The sequence below is a fragment of the Elgaria multicarinata genome, chromosome 4, assembly GCF_023053635.1.
Source record: "Elgaria multicarinata webbii isolate HBS135686 ecotype San Diego chromosome 4, rElgMul1.1.pri, whole genome shotgun sequence".
Lineage (NCBI taxonomy): Eukaryota > Metazoa > Chordata > Lepidosauria > Squamata > Anguidae > Elgaria > Elgaria multicarinata.
In genome coordinates this window covers 80,869,721-80,886,080 of record NC_086174.1, presented here as the reverse complement: position 1 = coordinate 80,886,080, position 16,360 = coordinate 80,869,721, and the positions used below count along the sequence as shown (strand labels likewise).

At 42.4% G+C, this 16,360-nt stretch overlaps 1 protein-coding gene across 1 annotated transcript in view; it reads right to left on the bottom strand.

The window, feature by feature from the left end:
* The window catches only part of SGK1 (serum/glucocorticoid regulated kinase 1), an 85,718-nt gene extending 77,036 nt beyond the window's left edge, over positions 1 to 8,682 (bottom strand). Inside the window, exon 1 of the mRNA XM_063124650.1 lies at positions 8,599 to 8,682. Coding sequence (XP_062980720.1) covers positions 8,599 to 8,667 — 69 coding nt within the window. The 5' untranslated portion in view covers positions 8,668 to 8,682. The remainder of the gene's footprint in view (positions 1 to 8,598) is intronic.
* Between the last annotated feature and the right edge of the window lie 7,678 nt (positions 8,683 to 16,360).

Sequence of the window (16,360 nt, the reverse complement as noted above, 5' to 3'; positions counted from 1 at the left end):
GGTTGGGCGGAGGCTGGGGGGGCGGCTTTGGAACAGCACACCTGGAAGCCACTCTAGGAGTTTGCTTGGCGCTCTAGGCGGCCGCCTGAGTTGCCTCTATGGCAGCACCGGGCCTGGACCGCAGGATCCCCTGTGGACGCACAGGGATGACTTCGAGCTGATCCCGGGATAACTGGCCGGTGTAGATTAGGCTAAAATGTGTTAATAATAAAAAAGAGGGAGGGGTAGGGCTCCTTGGCATGAGCAAAGGAAAGCATACTTGATCTAGCTATGATTCACTACTTTATTAACCATGCTTAGGCAGAACACTTTATATGCCAAAGATATCCTGGTCAGACAAGGTGTCCATATGGTGGGGCCAAGAAAAAGCTCAAGCTTGCTCATCCATTGCAAACGTTCAAATGAATTATGAGGAGAGTCTTCGGCACTTAAGTGTGTGCTTGCAGAGCCCCTGTTAGCATCACCATCTGCACATCTTGGATCTCCTGACAGGCTATTTTGAGGACGGTCGAGGCTGCACAACCCCAAAGCTTGCTTCCGTGGCCTCCTGCATGGCTAATTAGCAGCTGGGCACTGGCAGTGTGCAAACCAGTGCAGAGATGAGTTTGAAAATGTGGTTGGGGAGGGGATCCTAGAACCAAAATCAGGAACAGGGTAACCCCAACTCACTGGATATTCAGTTGTTTTGAGTTCTATATATTTATTATTTATTTACAGCTAAGATCCTATACCCACTTACTTGGGAGCAAGTCTCAATGAACTCAGTGGGGTTTACTTCTGAGTAGACATGTATAGGGTTGCACTGTAACTCAGGGTCTTCTCTCCCCGGCCCCTTTGGATAACAATATCACTGAACTGGATTTTGTGATCTGGTATGGTGGTCTGGCAACACAAATTACGTTAAGTGCCCGTAAGAAAAGCATACAAATCCACAGTGATGAATCTATTTCCAATGTGGCCTTCAGTGCAAAAGAAATATTGCTAAAATACAGTGTTTGCAGTTTCCCCCTACATTTGTGTCATTTGAGAGTTTGAAGAGCCCATCCATCATTTGACTAAGTTTTACTTAAACAAAGCATAAAAAATAGCACTAGACTTTTTTTTTAAATAAACTTGCATGAAATTGTCCAATGTTGTGCATTATCAGTTTCTCAGGGGCATGTCTCATTTCGCCCCGTCCTCTTCCTCATCTGCTGAGCACTTGGAATGCCCAGATGTCTGCTCTGCTGAATGCAATAGATAAAAGCACTCTAAGCCTGAGCCAAAGAGATGCTGAACACCTGTATTTCTTTTACTAGAAGCAATTAAACTTCAATTATTCTGTTGCCCAATAACAGGAGGGAAGCATGATAGGAAAGACATTTGCATCTTATTTGGGCTGCAGCCCATCAGAGTCCTATTCTTGAGAAATCTTTTTTAAATGCTACTTGCTAGGACTAAAAGGGGGAAAGTGCCTCCACTTATTTTTTATAGCTCGAGACAGTTTTTTAAAAATAGGCAACTGTCCCAGATCTAGCTGGCATTTTCACACTTTCCCCCTCCTTCTCCCAAGGGAAAAGCCATTATCATCCTAAAGAGTCTAGTTTGCAGCAGTTTCTTGGATCTATTCCTGGCTCTGTAAAGTAATGTTGCAAGAAGCAGAGCGTAAAGCATCTTTCAGATGAATTATGCCAGAAATGCTCCTTAACTACATACAGACTGTGCTAAATGTTTCTTAAATACTGTTACAGGGTTCTAATATGCAATTAGAAATCAGGAAAATAATTCTGCACTCTTGGACGGAGCAGCTTTCTTCCTTTGAGCAAGTCCTTGGGCTTAGCCTTTCGTTCCATGTGTGCTGCTGTTGCATGCCATTCAGCCCCTCTGACTTGCATGGTGGGTGCAATTTGAGGCAAGAAGGCCAGCCCCAGAAATGGTTTTCAGTGCATGAGGTCAGTTCTGAGGTGTGTTTCCTAAAAGGATAAGACACACAGAAGAGAGATCTATCGACAGCTATGAGCCAGGGAAGCTAATTGGATCAGAACCTCCATGTTCAGAGGCAATGTTCCCCTAAATCCCATGTGCTGGGGACAAACAACAGGGAAAGGCCAACATTGCCATGCTCTGTTTGTGAGCACTCAGACGCATTGGCTGGCCACTTTTGGAAACAGATATATGAGACCAGGTATGATCCAGTAAGACTGCAAATCCGTAACTTCTTCTTATGATGATGAAAGAGAAGGAGAATTTGAACATGTGCAGAACACAATGCCTCACCACAATTAACTACATGTGTCTCAGATTTGGACAAGGGGTGTCAAACGTCTTTCACTTCAAGGGCTAAATTTAATTTCAGAGAGGCTCTTGGAGGCCATATTCAAGTAGTGGGCAGGGCTGAAGGCTCAAGCAGGCAAAGGCAAAACAGGCATGACCAAAAATACCAGAATATTTTATCTTAAACCTCTTACTGCCAGTAACTAAGCATTAGGAGAGGCATCTCATACTTTTAGAATGACGGAAAAGCTTCACAAAAGTCAGGAAATCACTAGACAATCAGCAGCTGTGGGAAAGGAGCAGGACCAGGGAGGGGGTGTTGGCCATATATGTACCCCTGGAAGGCCAGATTGGGACCCCAGGTGGGGCAGATTTCACCCCTGGGTCCAAAATTCAACAATTCTTGGATTAGGACATAACATAAGAAGAGCCATGCTGGATCAGACCAAGGGCCCATTTAGTCTAGCACTCTGTTCACACAGTGGCTGACTAGCTGTTGACAAGGATCCCACAAGCAGGACACGGTGCAACAGCACCCTCCCACTCATGATCCCCAGCATCTTTGCCAATCAGGCTGTTAATGTACCATGAAAGTTTAATTATGTTTCATTTTCTTTCTGCGTTCCCCAAATTGCTAGGTAATAAAGGAATATATCTATACCACATCATATGATATGCCACACCTGCTATAAATAAAATATAACTATATCAGATATAGGAAATTATAACTTTAAAAACTCTAAGAAATCACCACCTTACTATAGTAAAGAGGAAAAAATAGTGTGTCTAATACTACCACCTGGCATTGCATAAGTACTCACACCTTCTGAAATGGGGCCATTAGCAAGTTGATACTGGTGAATCTCACTGCAACTATTATTTATTACACAAAAACAGCCCCCCTTTGCATCCTGTTTTCATACTAAGACATGCACTTCAGAAAAAGAGGGCAACCCTTGGAATGCAAGAATGCGCATGGAATGCATTCCAGGTTATTGCTTCAGGGTGCACATAAATAATGAATTATGTGTTATTGCTTTTGTGCTCTTATGAATATGGGTTTAAGAGAGAAGAACTAGAACACGTTCATTTCCTTTTTAAAAAAGTTATTCTGTTTTCTGGAGTCAGTTTCATTGTTTACCTTGAATACTAAGTTAATTTCTTCTATAGATTGAAAACCTTCTCAAGAAGAAAGGACAAATAGAAAACGATTTTTATCAATGCTTGATTTAAATGGATGCAGAGTATATAGAAGTCACCTAACCATGCAAAGTTACATGCAGCTGACATCACAGTTAAAGCAGGTGGCTGGCTCCTATATGTGCAGCGTTAGCATGCCAGGAAGCTGTGCGTCTGGGCACATGCTGCAATAGTGTGCTAATCCTGCCTGTGTCGCACCAGAAGAACCTCAAGCAATAAGCAAAGTGCTTGCAGTTTGGAAATCCATGGTAGAAAACAGCAATATTGTCTCAGTGATCAGTCACTGCAAAAACAAAAAGGGAAAAAAGTCCCTCTAGCTATAATTTGCACATATACACTCTCACAGAGCATACTAACAGAAATAATTAGAACGCAAAGTTGGGGCAGATCCCTATGAAGGTAAGCAACTCAATTCAGCCAGTTCTCTTCCCAGGTAACATTGGAAGCCTGATGCAAATTGGTAAATGCCTCTTGTGATCCCATACAGAAAAGATGATTTAATCTTGATCCAACTACACCCACATATATTATGCTATATACAGGAAAGGGGGAGTGTGTCTTCCCACACAATCCAACCCATTTACTGTTGGCCAGCATCTATAATAGCATTTGCTACACCTAGCAATAGGAAGTTCACAGTTATGGAAGACATGTCCTTTGATACTCTGTCGATAATTGATGAAAATATCAAAGAGAAATATATCTTTAAAGACACTGGAGATTGGATATCACACTGAGTGAACTTGTGTGAAAGAGATCATATCTAGGAAAAACACAGAATATGTGGTTGGGCTTCATAACCCCCTATTATAAAACAATATATAACATCTCTCTCTCTCTCTCTCTCACACACACACACACACACACACACACTGTGGATATCCAATCTCCAGCAACTTTAAACAAATATTTCTCTTTAATACCTTCATCAAATGTTTGTAGAGTGCCCTAGGACATGTCTTCTATAACTGTGAAGTTCGTATTGCTAGGTGTTGGAAATGTCATTATAGAAACTGGTCAACAATAAATGGTTGGATTATGTGGCAATATCACACACACACACACACACACACACACACACACACACACAAACACACACACACTGTGGGCTCTGCCAGTACAGAGGTTGGAAATCTGTGTATTATGTCAATGGCAAAGGAACACTGACATAATATAAAGATGTGCACATTTAAAAAATAGCCACCACAGCCTCCCCTGAGCTTGGTTGGGACCATGGCATGTAGGATTGGGGGTGGGGTTCATCCTACCACACCACGCCACAATCTCAATGACTATCATCCCCACTCCAAGCAACCATCAGTCAATGGGAGAAGCCCCAGGGGATCAGACTCATCAACATACCATTGAGCCACCAGTAGATTAATACAGGAGATAACCTTTTTACTGGGAGAAACACTTTTCTCTACCACTGGAAGAAGGCATCAAAATAAGGGACAGGCCAAAACGCGTTGGGCTTCTTGCTAATAAAACCTATTTTGGATCCCGCAAATGTGTGTTCTCTCCTTTGTGATCTACTTTGGATGCTCAGTTCCTTCTGCTTTTTCACATTTTAAAATAAGCCACCTGAGCTAGGTTAGGACCATGGATGGCAGATGGGGAGGGAGTATAGGGTGACCATATGGAAAGGAGAACAGGGCTCCTGTATCTTTAACAGATGACTAGAAAAGGGAATTTCAGCAAGTGTCATATGCATGCAGCATCTGGTGAAATTCCTGGTTCATCACAACAGTTAAAACTGCAGGAGCCCTGTCCTCTTGACCACATACAAAAGAGGGCAGGGCTCCTGCAGCTTTAACTTGTGATGAAGAGTTGCTGGGGAACATGGGTGGGAGGGTGCTATTACACCAAGTCCTGCTTTGTTGGTCCCCGGCTGATGGCTGGTTGGCCACTGTGTGAACAGAGTGCTGGACTAGATGGACCCTTGGTCTGATCCAGCATGGCTCTTCTTATGTTCTCAAGAGGGAATTTCACCAGGTGTTGCATGCATACAAATGACACCTGCTGAAAAATTCCCTTTTCTATACAACTGTTAAATATACAGGAGCCCTGCCCTCCTTTTCATATGGTCACTCTAAGGGAGTATATATCCTTCCACACTATGCCACAATCTCAATGTCTATTATCCCTACTCCAAGCAGCAATCAGTCAATGGGGGAAGCCTCGGTGGATCAGATTCATCAACGTACCCTTGAAATATGGACTTCCCAAATGGACTCTGGATTTCATAAATCTGTTTGTGAGTCTCACCCATGCCTAACCATTCACATAGAATACATTTATCCAGATGGGTACCCAGGGAAATGACTTCTAGACAGGCAAGGCATAAGAGGCAAATCATCATGAGATGATTTTCCTGTCTCTGTGTTTTGGCACAGACTGCAGCTATAAGTGTTCCTTAGAGGCTTGTTTTAATGGCAAAACTTTCTCCAAATGGAATTTAATTTAGAACTGAATTCAATACAAGGTACAATTGTACAAATAAAAGATGGTGGCTGTGTAACCTTTCCATTATCAACTATACTACTAGACTGCAGAGATTGATGAGATAGATTAGGAAGAAGTTATGATCACAATGGAATGAAAATTTTCTTTTTGAGACATTTGATAGTCAGGATGCCATTTCTAATATCAATGGGAGGAATAAAGAGATTTCAGTGTCATACAACTATAGCAATGGCATGGTTCAAAGACCTACTCTTGGATTCAAGAGCAATAAGGTTGCATTTTAAAATAATGTCTTGTGGTTACTTTTTATGCTGCATAATACCTATAGAAAGGCCATCCACAATAAGGCAATCACCCAGCCCCATCTTTAATGCAAAGAATTTTGTGCCTTTGACCAGTATGCCTAGAAGATAACCCTATTTATAATTTATAGGAATAGTCACATGGGATCTGAGACATAGGTTTGGATCACAGAAGACCTCGGGGAATCGAAATGTATAAAATGAAGCAAATTATTCAAAGCAATTCCCCCCAAAGATAAACTAGTTACATTTCCTCTTCTCCATGCCAGTGGTATAATTCAATCTCTGTCCTGAAAGTTGTACAAGATATGCAGCCCAATCCTTGCAAATTTACTCAGAACTTACAGCACAACTCTATTCATGTCTCCTTAAAGGTAAGCCCTGTTGACTTCAATGGGACTTACTCCCAGGTAAGGGTGATTTGGATTGCAGCCTTACTCTTAACTAGGGTCAAAATCCTATAAATACTTAGCTGGAAGTAAACATTATTAAACATCCTTTCTGAGTAGGCATGCATAAGATTGCAGTGTTTAGGATGGAAAACCTCAATATATAAGGCTATGGTGGTGTGGGTGGGTGGGGGGAGATACCTACTTTATCGATAGTGAACTATCTCCATTGAGACTGTTGTAATGCAGTCCTAATTTATGCCATGCGAATTATAAGGAGCTGAGCTCTGGTGTCTGAACAGAGGTTCTCTGCATTTGACTGGGTTAAATGAAGTGACAGTCTCCTCCATATATGGCAGACAGAAGGTGAATGGGAATAGGTGAATGAATGAACAGCACAGTCTGCCTGGTTTTACTACATTCATTAAATGGAATCTGTGGTCCTAATCATTCAGAAAAAGAAAAATCCTTACATCAAGGGATTAGGTAGAAGCTACTCCATCCTTCTTGGCTGAAAAACACTTTCACCCCTATTTGTCCTGAATCTTTGTATCACCATCCCCGGGGTGGGGTGGGGGGAGAGATATTGCTTGTCTATTAGCAATATTCAGTAGGATGCAGGATGCCTAAGTGAAACTGGATGTTGTGAAATCACAAATAAGGCACCATATGTGGATAATGGTGCACATGCCCCCATAGACCCCGAGACTTTCATATAGGTATAATCAGCCATGCAGCACATCACGCAGCCTTCCTTCTCATCTAAAACAAATAACACTTATTTCTGACACATCAAATCGAGCAAACACAGCTGAGGAGAACCCAAGGATTTCAGTACATCTATCATTGTCTTTCAAAGCAAACGACTGCCTCCGATTCTTCTTTTCTGCCTCAGCAGCTGGGATTGCTATTGGATATAGATGGTGGTTACTGGGTAGATTTTAGGCAGTGCCACAGTTCTGCTGAGCCTGCAAATAGCTGAGTACAAGGCGATGAATGGAGGCGATATAATGCAGCAATTTTGTAGGTGTAAATGAGTGGGCTGAGAACTGGCCACACTGTAAGATGGAGTGAGAGACAGGGTAATGGATCTGGAAACTTGTGATCCTGCTGGTATTCATGTCTCATTTTTTAAATTTTATATCAATATTCTGTGCATCGCTTTCTCCAATATTACCCTTGTCCCTCTTTATTAATTATCCATGTTTAAGGAGATTCACACTCCCATTTTACAGAAAGAGGAACTGAAGTAGGTCACAGAGCATTCCCGTTGTTCAGACAGGCAACAGAGAGGGAGTAGAGAAAAATGGATAGATTGGCCAAAGAGAGTTAATAATAGTACATGTAGAACATAAGACTGTAAGAAAAGTCCTGCTTGATCAGAACAAAGCCTTACGTAGTTCAGTTTTTATCTAGTTCACTGTTTCCAGTAGTGGACAGCCAGATGCCTCTGGAAAGATCACAAGCAGTGCAAGAACTGTCTCCTGTTGTGTATCCCCACTGCATTTAGTATCTGCAAGTACACTGCCTTTGAATATGGAAGCTCCATTGAGCTCTTGAAACCAGAACCTAAACATAAAAAACCCTCACAGATCACGTTGTCATCCCTTCTCGTGCAAACACATACCACTTTTTCAGCTATCTTTCTCTAGATCGCAAGCTTTCCAGATAAAGGTCCATGGGATAGCAATGAATGATATAAATGCATTCAGTACTTACGTAATGCCGTAAACTCCCACCACACACACACACCACACACTTGAAACCAGTACAGTTGCAATATCCCTTAGTGCACTCTTAAATTTCTAGTGTAAATTTCATGCTATTGACACTGGTGCTTAGTTCTCAAACCAACAAACATACAAATGCACATGCATCTCTTTTTCAGTAGTGCAGTAAACAATATATATATATATATATATATATATATATATATATATATATATAATCCCAACAATAGAAGTAGCCTGTGCTTAGAGCATCCTTACCCTCTTCTTAAAGAACTGGAAAGCAGAACACTTCTTGACTGGAAAGCCATTCATGTCTTTGTTGACCATTTTCCTCGAGGGAGGCGTAAGCAGCGATAGATCCAGGACAGGATTTGCTTGGTTAGGAGTCCATCTGGTTTCCTCAGTGTCCCTTTTGGAGACGGGTGAATGAAGAAGACCGAGTAGGGCACGGGAAGCGCAGGCTCTGCTCAGGCGATGTTGCCCTCACACACTAATCCTGCTGCACTGGCTACAGCAGCAGCAGCAGCAGCAGCAGCAGTCTCTCTCCTGTTCAGTTGTGCTTAAAAAACCATTCCCTGCACCCATCCACGGAGCTGCTCTAAAACCCAGTGGCAGTTAGCAGAGCTCAATTTCGGGGAGTGGGAGAGTGAGTGAGGGGCGGACGGGGGTGGGGTGGAGGCAGGGAAGGATCTCGCTTCCTAAACCAAGCAGGCTAATTCCTTTTGCTCCTCTTCAGGTGATGGTGTGATTCACTGCTGCTTGAGATGAGGGATGGTTTGACAGTGCAAGTTCCAGAGGGAAATGCAGATCAGCAGCAGCAGCAGCAGCAACAGCACAGAGAGAGAGAGAGAGAGAGAGAGAGAGAGAGAGAGAGAGAGAGAGAGAGAGAGAGAGAGAGAGAGAGAGAGAGATGCACAGGAAGCAGCAGCAGAGCAGAAATAAGTGCAAAGGATGGAGGGAAAGCTCAGGGCACAGAAGGAGCACACGACAATATGCTTCCCAAGGGAAAATGACACTGACAGGTCTTGCATTACAACAGAGCCATCTCAAGAAAGACAAAAGGGGAAGGCAGGAGCAACTGGGGGAATTTGCTATATGCTCTCAAAAGCCCAATATATGATAGTAACGCAGCAATAAATGCACACATCTAGAAATTCAATACCTACTTTTCCCCAAGAGGGAGTTTTGTGTGGTGTGACAAGATCAAATGTAATGGGGTCAGATGACTATTAGTAGTATACATGATGTTTTAAGGAAAACATGGTAAAGCCATCACATTTTCTGCAAGGATGGCATAGGGAAAGAACTATTTAATAAATCTGATGTCTAATCTGCAGGGCTTAATTTCTGGCAAGGATATTCTTTTCAGCACTGGGAATCAGTCAATAATAAGATTAAGAATAATGAAATGCAGACCCTCTAAGCATGTGCAGAGGGCTTTCTCCTCTGCAGTGAGTAATCACAGCCTGTCTCCGCATACTCTGGGCCTTTTGAGATAATCTTATTTTAGGGTTTAAATGCATAATTCTTTGGAAGGTTCCTAAAGTCTGTGTTTTGAAGGTATTACCTTTTCCCTGCTTGGAGAATGTGATTCTCTCTCAAGCTAGCAAAGCCACTGTGATTTGCCCACAGGGTAGTAGTTACACAGGGTGTCACAGGCACCTATTGGATAAAGCCTATGACATCACTGATGATGTGCAGCTACACAACCTCCCTCCCTCAATTCCTACACGTGTCGCAACCCTAATCAGTTCTGGGCAAAGTCAGGAAGGAGAATCCCATTGTCAGTTACTCTCTCTCTCTCTCTCTCTCTCTCTCTCTCTCTCACTCACACACACACACACACACACACTACACATTGCAGCAACCCCATCACACTTTAGCTAGGCTTTCCCAATCTGGTGCCCTGCAGATGACCTGGACTACAACTCCCAGCAACCCTGATGCTGGCTGTGGATGCTGGGGGTTGTAGTTCAGCACATGTAGAGGGCACTAGGTTGGGGAAGGCTGCTTTAGATAGATTTAGTGATGAAGAAAAACTGAAAGCGGCTTCTTCAGACTTCACCTCGAAACTGATGTGTTTCACCTTCTTTGCAGCTTGAAAAAGAAAAAGAAAGATTTGTTCTTCGAATGCCAAATTCTACACCTGTTCCCAGATTTCATGAGTGTACACAGCAAACCTTTGGAGACACCCATCCCTAAGGGCAATCCCAGCCAAATACAGTAAATAGGAAGTGCTTCTCCAGCCTCCCCATTACGAAGTAATTTGATGAAATCTGAGATTTGGGATAACCCTCTTGAAATGTGAAGGTTGAGGCCTTTTGCCAAAAATACCAACATGGTCAATAATTAAAGTGGTTGCAGATGTTCTGCTAAATCCTGCTGTTTGGGGTTTCACTGGTGTCTTTATAGCCTCTGCTGTCTGGTTCCCAATCAGGCAAATAGGGGCTGTCATACAAATGGAAAGCAAGACAAGCACCTTGCTAATCTCGCATATGAAGTTTGTCCCAGTAAAGCACAATCACTTGGGCCTCATCTACACCAAGCAGGATATTGCACTATGAAAGCGGTATATAAAAGGCAGGAGCCACACTACTGCTTTATAGTGGCATTGAAGTGCACTGACAACTGTTGGAGCTCATTGATACACACCATCTACCGCTTTCATCCCACTTTCATAGTGCAATATCCTGCTTGGTATAGATTAGGCCTTGGTTGCTCCTGCTAGGAAGATTAGTCTTCCCTGATAAAGAGAGCTCAAAATTGGGGTCTCCATTGTTGCTCAGAATGAAATGGAAATTTTGTGGGGGTTCAATTGGCATGGCTGTTTCATTTTTAAAGTAAAAGAAAATATCTGTTTTTCTCCTTTCCCAGTAGAAGCGTCATTCCTTTAATTTTTTTTATCTTGTACAACTGACCTGTCTATTACACTGTGCCAGTTAGACATCTCAAAGTGTCCCCCTCCCACTTTTTGCGGTGGGGGACACAAGAGTGAAGTTCTTGGTGTAGTGTATATAGAGGAGGAACAATTTGTATCCCACTGGACCTGTTCTGAATAAAATCAATACCCAGGGTTGTCTCCAGTGGTGGTTTTTCCTAAGTGCTTCCACTCCCGCAAGTTGGGGTGCCCAATTTTCACTGATGCTTCCTACCCAGCCTCCTGCCCTCACTAAAAAACCTCCAGAACAGAATGGGACATGTCCTGGAGAGCTGTGGTCAGTAGGGAGACTTGAGTGCCCTCCTTTGCATGAGTGGAAACACCTTGTGTGAAGGCTAATCCACCGTTGGATAAAACCCACAGTTTTACACATAATGTTAACCCATGGTATGAGTTGTTGCATTCTGAGTTATCATGTTGTGCAAACCCTGCTGCACTCGCAAACCATGATTCACAAATAACGCCTAATTTCTGGGTAACTTAGGAATTGCTGGGCCCCAGGCACCAAGTGAGTGCGCTGCCACCCATGTGGTCATTGCTTCTGCTTTGAGTAAGCTTTCTTAAATAACCCAGTTTGCATGTAACAGTGAACTCTTCCACTTTCCCAAACTGCCCAGGAGTGCCCTGGGCATTAGGGGTTAAATAACCCAGAGTTAACCCAACAACAAAGCATGGGTAATTGTTGGGTTAACTCTGGATTGTTTAACCTCTAAACAACCCAGAGTTCCAGGTTTGGATGTCATTATAAGTGGAAAGTGGAAGTGGCAAGTGGGCAGTATGCAGTGGTCACTTGCTCCTGTGTTAAACAAACCAAGAATTCAGCATTACATGTGAATTGGGCAATAAAGAGAACCCATGATTTATTTTGGAGTTTAAACTCTGGGTTGCTTACCATGGGTTGTTGTTATGTGTGAACCCAAAATTGAGAGTGTTCATGAGCTGTTTCACCAGGCTACAGAGGCAGTGGGCAAGAGTGGTAAAAAACAAACAAACACACAACTAGCTGTCTACATGCCAGTACTACAGTATTGCAAAGGCATTTGGGATACATGGAGTAAGCCGGAGAAGGAGGAAGGAAGGAAGCAAGCAAGCAACCCAGGGACTGAGAAAACAAACTGTGGTTTGTTCAATCAACTGCTAGTGAAACCCTGGGTTGGATAACAAACCATGAGTTAACCATGGATTAAATAAACTATGGGTTAGCATTATGTGCAAACCAACTCAGTGTTTGATATCCACCTTTCCTTTTCTTTCTTTTCTTTTCTTTCAGTGTGCAGCTAGGTATCATTTTGTATATTTGGTATAGTTTTTAGTGTAGCTTAAAAAAAAAGTCCAAAAGGAGGAACTGTATTTATCATGGACAACCTTCTGTAGTTTTAAGAGTTGTGCAGAAGAGGGAATTCAGCAGGTGCAGTTTTTCATAGCCCTGTAGCATTGTGGTGCGTTGAAGAAACCAGTTTTTCTGATGACATATGCAAAGAAACTGACGCCTACGTCTTTGGAGGATGATTTCGGCTTCCATGCTGCTGGTGCTCCTTTGGGACTAGCATTGCTGACATATGTGCTTTCTTCATACTTGCTCAACTTGTACATGTGTAAGTAGATCATTACAAAGAGCCTATAAATCTCCAATGCACTTTCCTCCACTATCACTCTCTAAATGCTCCCCAGAATCTCCAATACTTTGGAAAAGGAGGCCTACTGAACAATATTCTTAAAGTAGCATGGAGCATTCTTGGCACAGAACTTGAACAGGGTAACTCTGAAAGCTCAAACACCTGATGATAGAAGTAGTTGCTACTGTCCTAGTATGTTAGATTATCCATGCAAGAGTCCATATGCATGACTAATTAAACAAGGATGGACAACCTTTGGCCCTCCATACATTGTTGGTTTCCAATTCCCATCATTCATAGCTAGCATGACTTAATGGGCAGAGATAATGGGAATTGTAGTCCAACAACATCCAGTGGGTTTCCCACTCCTGCTTACATTCACAAACTAGGGCTGGCTCACATGCATATCTACCCTAAATAACCTACCTCAGAGGGCTGCTGTGAAGACAAATGAGATAAAGTTTACAGTGCACAGAATTTTGCTTACGCAAAAGCTATTAAAATACATCATTAAAAACAATCTTAGAAATGTTGTTCTTTCAACCTGTTCCCTGCTGATGAGCATGTCTAAGTCCAAAGCACAAGTAGGAGTTCCCAGAATTTTGCAAGTATACCTTCTCCATCCATCACTTTAAATGCTAACGAATTCAAAACAGCCAAACTTAGCTGTCAGTTGCAAGATCGGTACACGTTGCTACACTGTCAACACACAGAAAGAAGTAAACTAGGGTGTGGTGCTGTACTGAAAGAACGACTCCTCTAGTGTTCTCACAATGAGGAAGAGGTGTCTGAGGGAATTTCCAGAGTTGTGAGACCTGGAAACAACCATCTCTGGAGGGGTCATTGGAGAGGAAGTTGGAGGGAAGAGCTGCCATGAGGGAAATACAGGACTCTTGCTCTTCCTGTTTTTACAATGCTGGTGAAATACGGCCTTAGCCCAAAGAGGATGTAGGGCTGCTATTTAGGAATTGTGTGATCACAAATACCTCCTACAGTACAAATGCATGTTATAATGAGGTCAGGATTGCAACATCTGCTCATTTTGAGAAACAGTGGGTACTTTCAAAATGCCACATTGACCACTGCTAATATAATTCAGGATGCTTCCAGATGAGGGTTTTATAGTGTCTTTGCCCTGCCTCATTCACAGAATTTTACGTGGGGCCCACATGGTGTCATCTTCAACTTACATCCCTCCCATATTTTCTCATTGCTTCTTCTGTCATTTCCCTTACCCCATTTAATCCTTTAAGCAAGAAATCAGAATATCACAATGTCTTTTGATTGTGAGAGATAAGATTTCTCTGTCTGGAAGCACCCTCACACTTGTATGAAATATTTAATTTGTCTGCTTTTCTATTCTTTTTTTTTTTTTTTTTTTGGTTTTTAAAATTTATTTATGCTATTTTTGTTATTCTATTCTACTCGAAGGGGCCACATACTGAGAATATAAGGAGAATTTTGCATAGGCCAAATGTCCACATGTATACAGCACAATGGGAGTCAGGAACATGGTGCAAAATTTGGCTTCCAAGCTTTCCATCTCTGAAAAGGAAGTTTCCATCCATCATGGAAATGAAGAATATCCTAATGGTCACTTCACATATCAATAGCTTTAATGGGTACCAATTAAAACAGTGATGTTTGAAGTGCATATGTGTCTTGTTTTGAAATATTCAGCCCAGATGTTTTCATTGGTTTTAGGGGGTAGGATGAAAAAAGCCCCTGAAAATTGAGATAATCTTTGAAGATTGTCAGAAAACCAATTATTTTATCCTGGGGAGGGTGTTTGCCCTTTCTCCCCCTTCCTAAAAAAAGAGAACAGGTTTTGCTGCTGATTCAAGCTGAAGTCAAGGATCCAAGAAGCAATCCCAGCAAGCCACAAAATAGCCCAATGGGAATTGTGTTACATCAAGAGTACCTGATGTGGCACAAAGCTCTCTGCTTCCTGACCCTTCAAAAAAAAATCAGTTAAAACCTTGGAATATGTTATAATAGCCTTCTTTCTCTCCCTATCATTGCTCCTCCCCTCCCCTCAACCCCTTTGCCTTGCTGTTTCCTCCTCTCTCCCGGTTTCTAGCTTTGCTATTTTTCTCCTCACCTCTTTCGCTTGCTGTATTCTCTCTCCCAGTCTTTAGTCTTGCTCTTTCTCTCCTCTCTACCCCTTTGCTTTGCTATTTTCCCCTCCCTCCCAGCCTCTAGTCTCACTGTTTCCCTCCCCTCTTTACCTCACTTTTGACTAGCCAAGCTCTTACAGCAGCCATTTCTCCATGGAAGCCATTTTGTGGTGCTGCCCACAGCAGTTTCTCAAATTCCCAAATGTGCCCACAGGTCGAAAAAGGTTGGGGAGCCCTGTGTTGTATCATGATCTGCTCAAATGCTGCCATCAGCATACATGATCTAAATGACGCATTCTCCACCAGAGTATCTATTATGCCAGCCGCATGAGTTTGGCTTCCTTTGGGTGTTATGCTGATATACAGAATGCCACATGTACATGGGAGAGAGTAGATTAAACTTCACCTTACATCTGGCAGTGTAAGGCTGCTCTAATTATGTCTGAATTTGTCCTAGCTGGCCTTGCCCGGAGAGGCAAGGTACTGGAAGGTCATGATTATCTCAGCCTGCTAATTACATTTCCTTGCTGCATCTTGACTTGGTCGGCCAGGGATAAATTTAAAAGCAAGAGGGGATGTTTATTCAGAAAGTTTATCCGTTTTATTTTTATTTTATTTTTTTCCATTTCTGAGTTCTATACACAAAGAGCTTCATTCAATAGCAGCTTTGTCAGCTTACCGGATCCTTTCTCATACAGACTGTGACAATCAATTTGATGTTAAATGAATTCTCTCTCAGGGCAGCCTGCTTTAGCTCAGCTTCATCCGTTCACTGCTGGGAATGTGCTATCAGTCTGCACTGAGGCCTAGCAGCAATGAGATTTTTCACTGTGCCTAACAAATCACAGGTGTGTGTAAAAGCCCCAGCAGAACAGATGGCAGGAACTGAGGAGATATGAAATAAGTGATTGTAGGCAAAGAGAAACATTTTACCATTATCACAGGGTAATAATAAATTGTTTATAGGGTAACAGTTACTTACTTATATATGATGCTAACTAGGGATGTGGAGAGCGGCTCTGCTTTGCTCCGAAATTCGGAGCTCAGCTCAGCTGACTGTGTTCTTCACTCTGATTTTGAAGCGGCTCTTCTTGCTTTGTTCTGTTGGATTATCTGACGAAGTTCCATCCTGTTTTTGGATAACCGCTTCATTATAAGCCATAGCAATTAACCAAAATGCTTACAGCTCTGTCATTTTTAAAGATATAGAGATGAAACTTAGTGCCATGATAGCTCTTAAGGAGGAAAATACACATGCAAAGTTTGAAGCAGATCCCTTTACGCCTTGATTTTTAAGGATTTTGTTTGACATAGGGAGAACACCCCACCCCCATTTCACCCCATTAGAG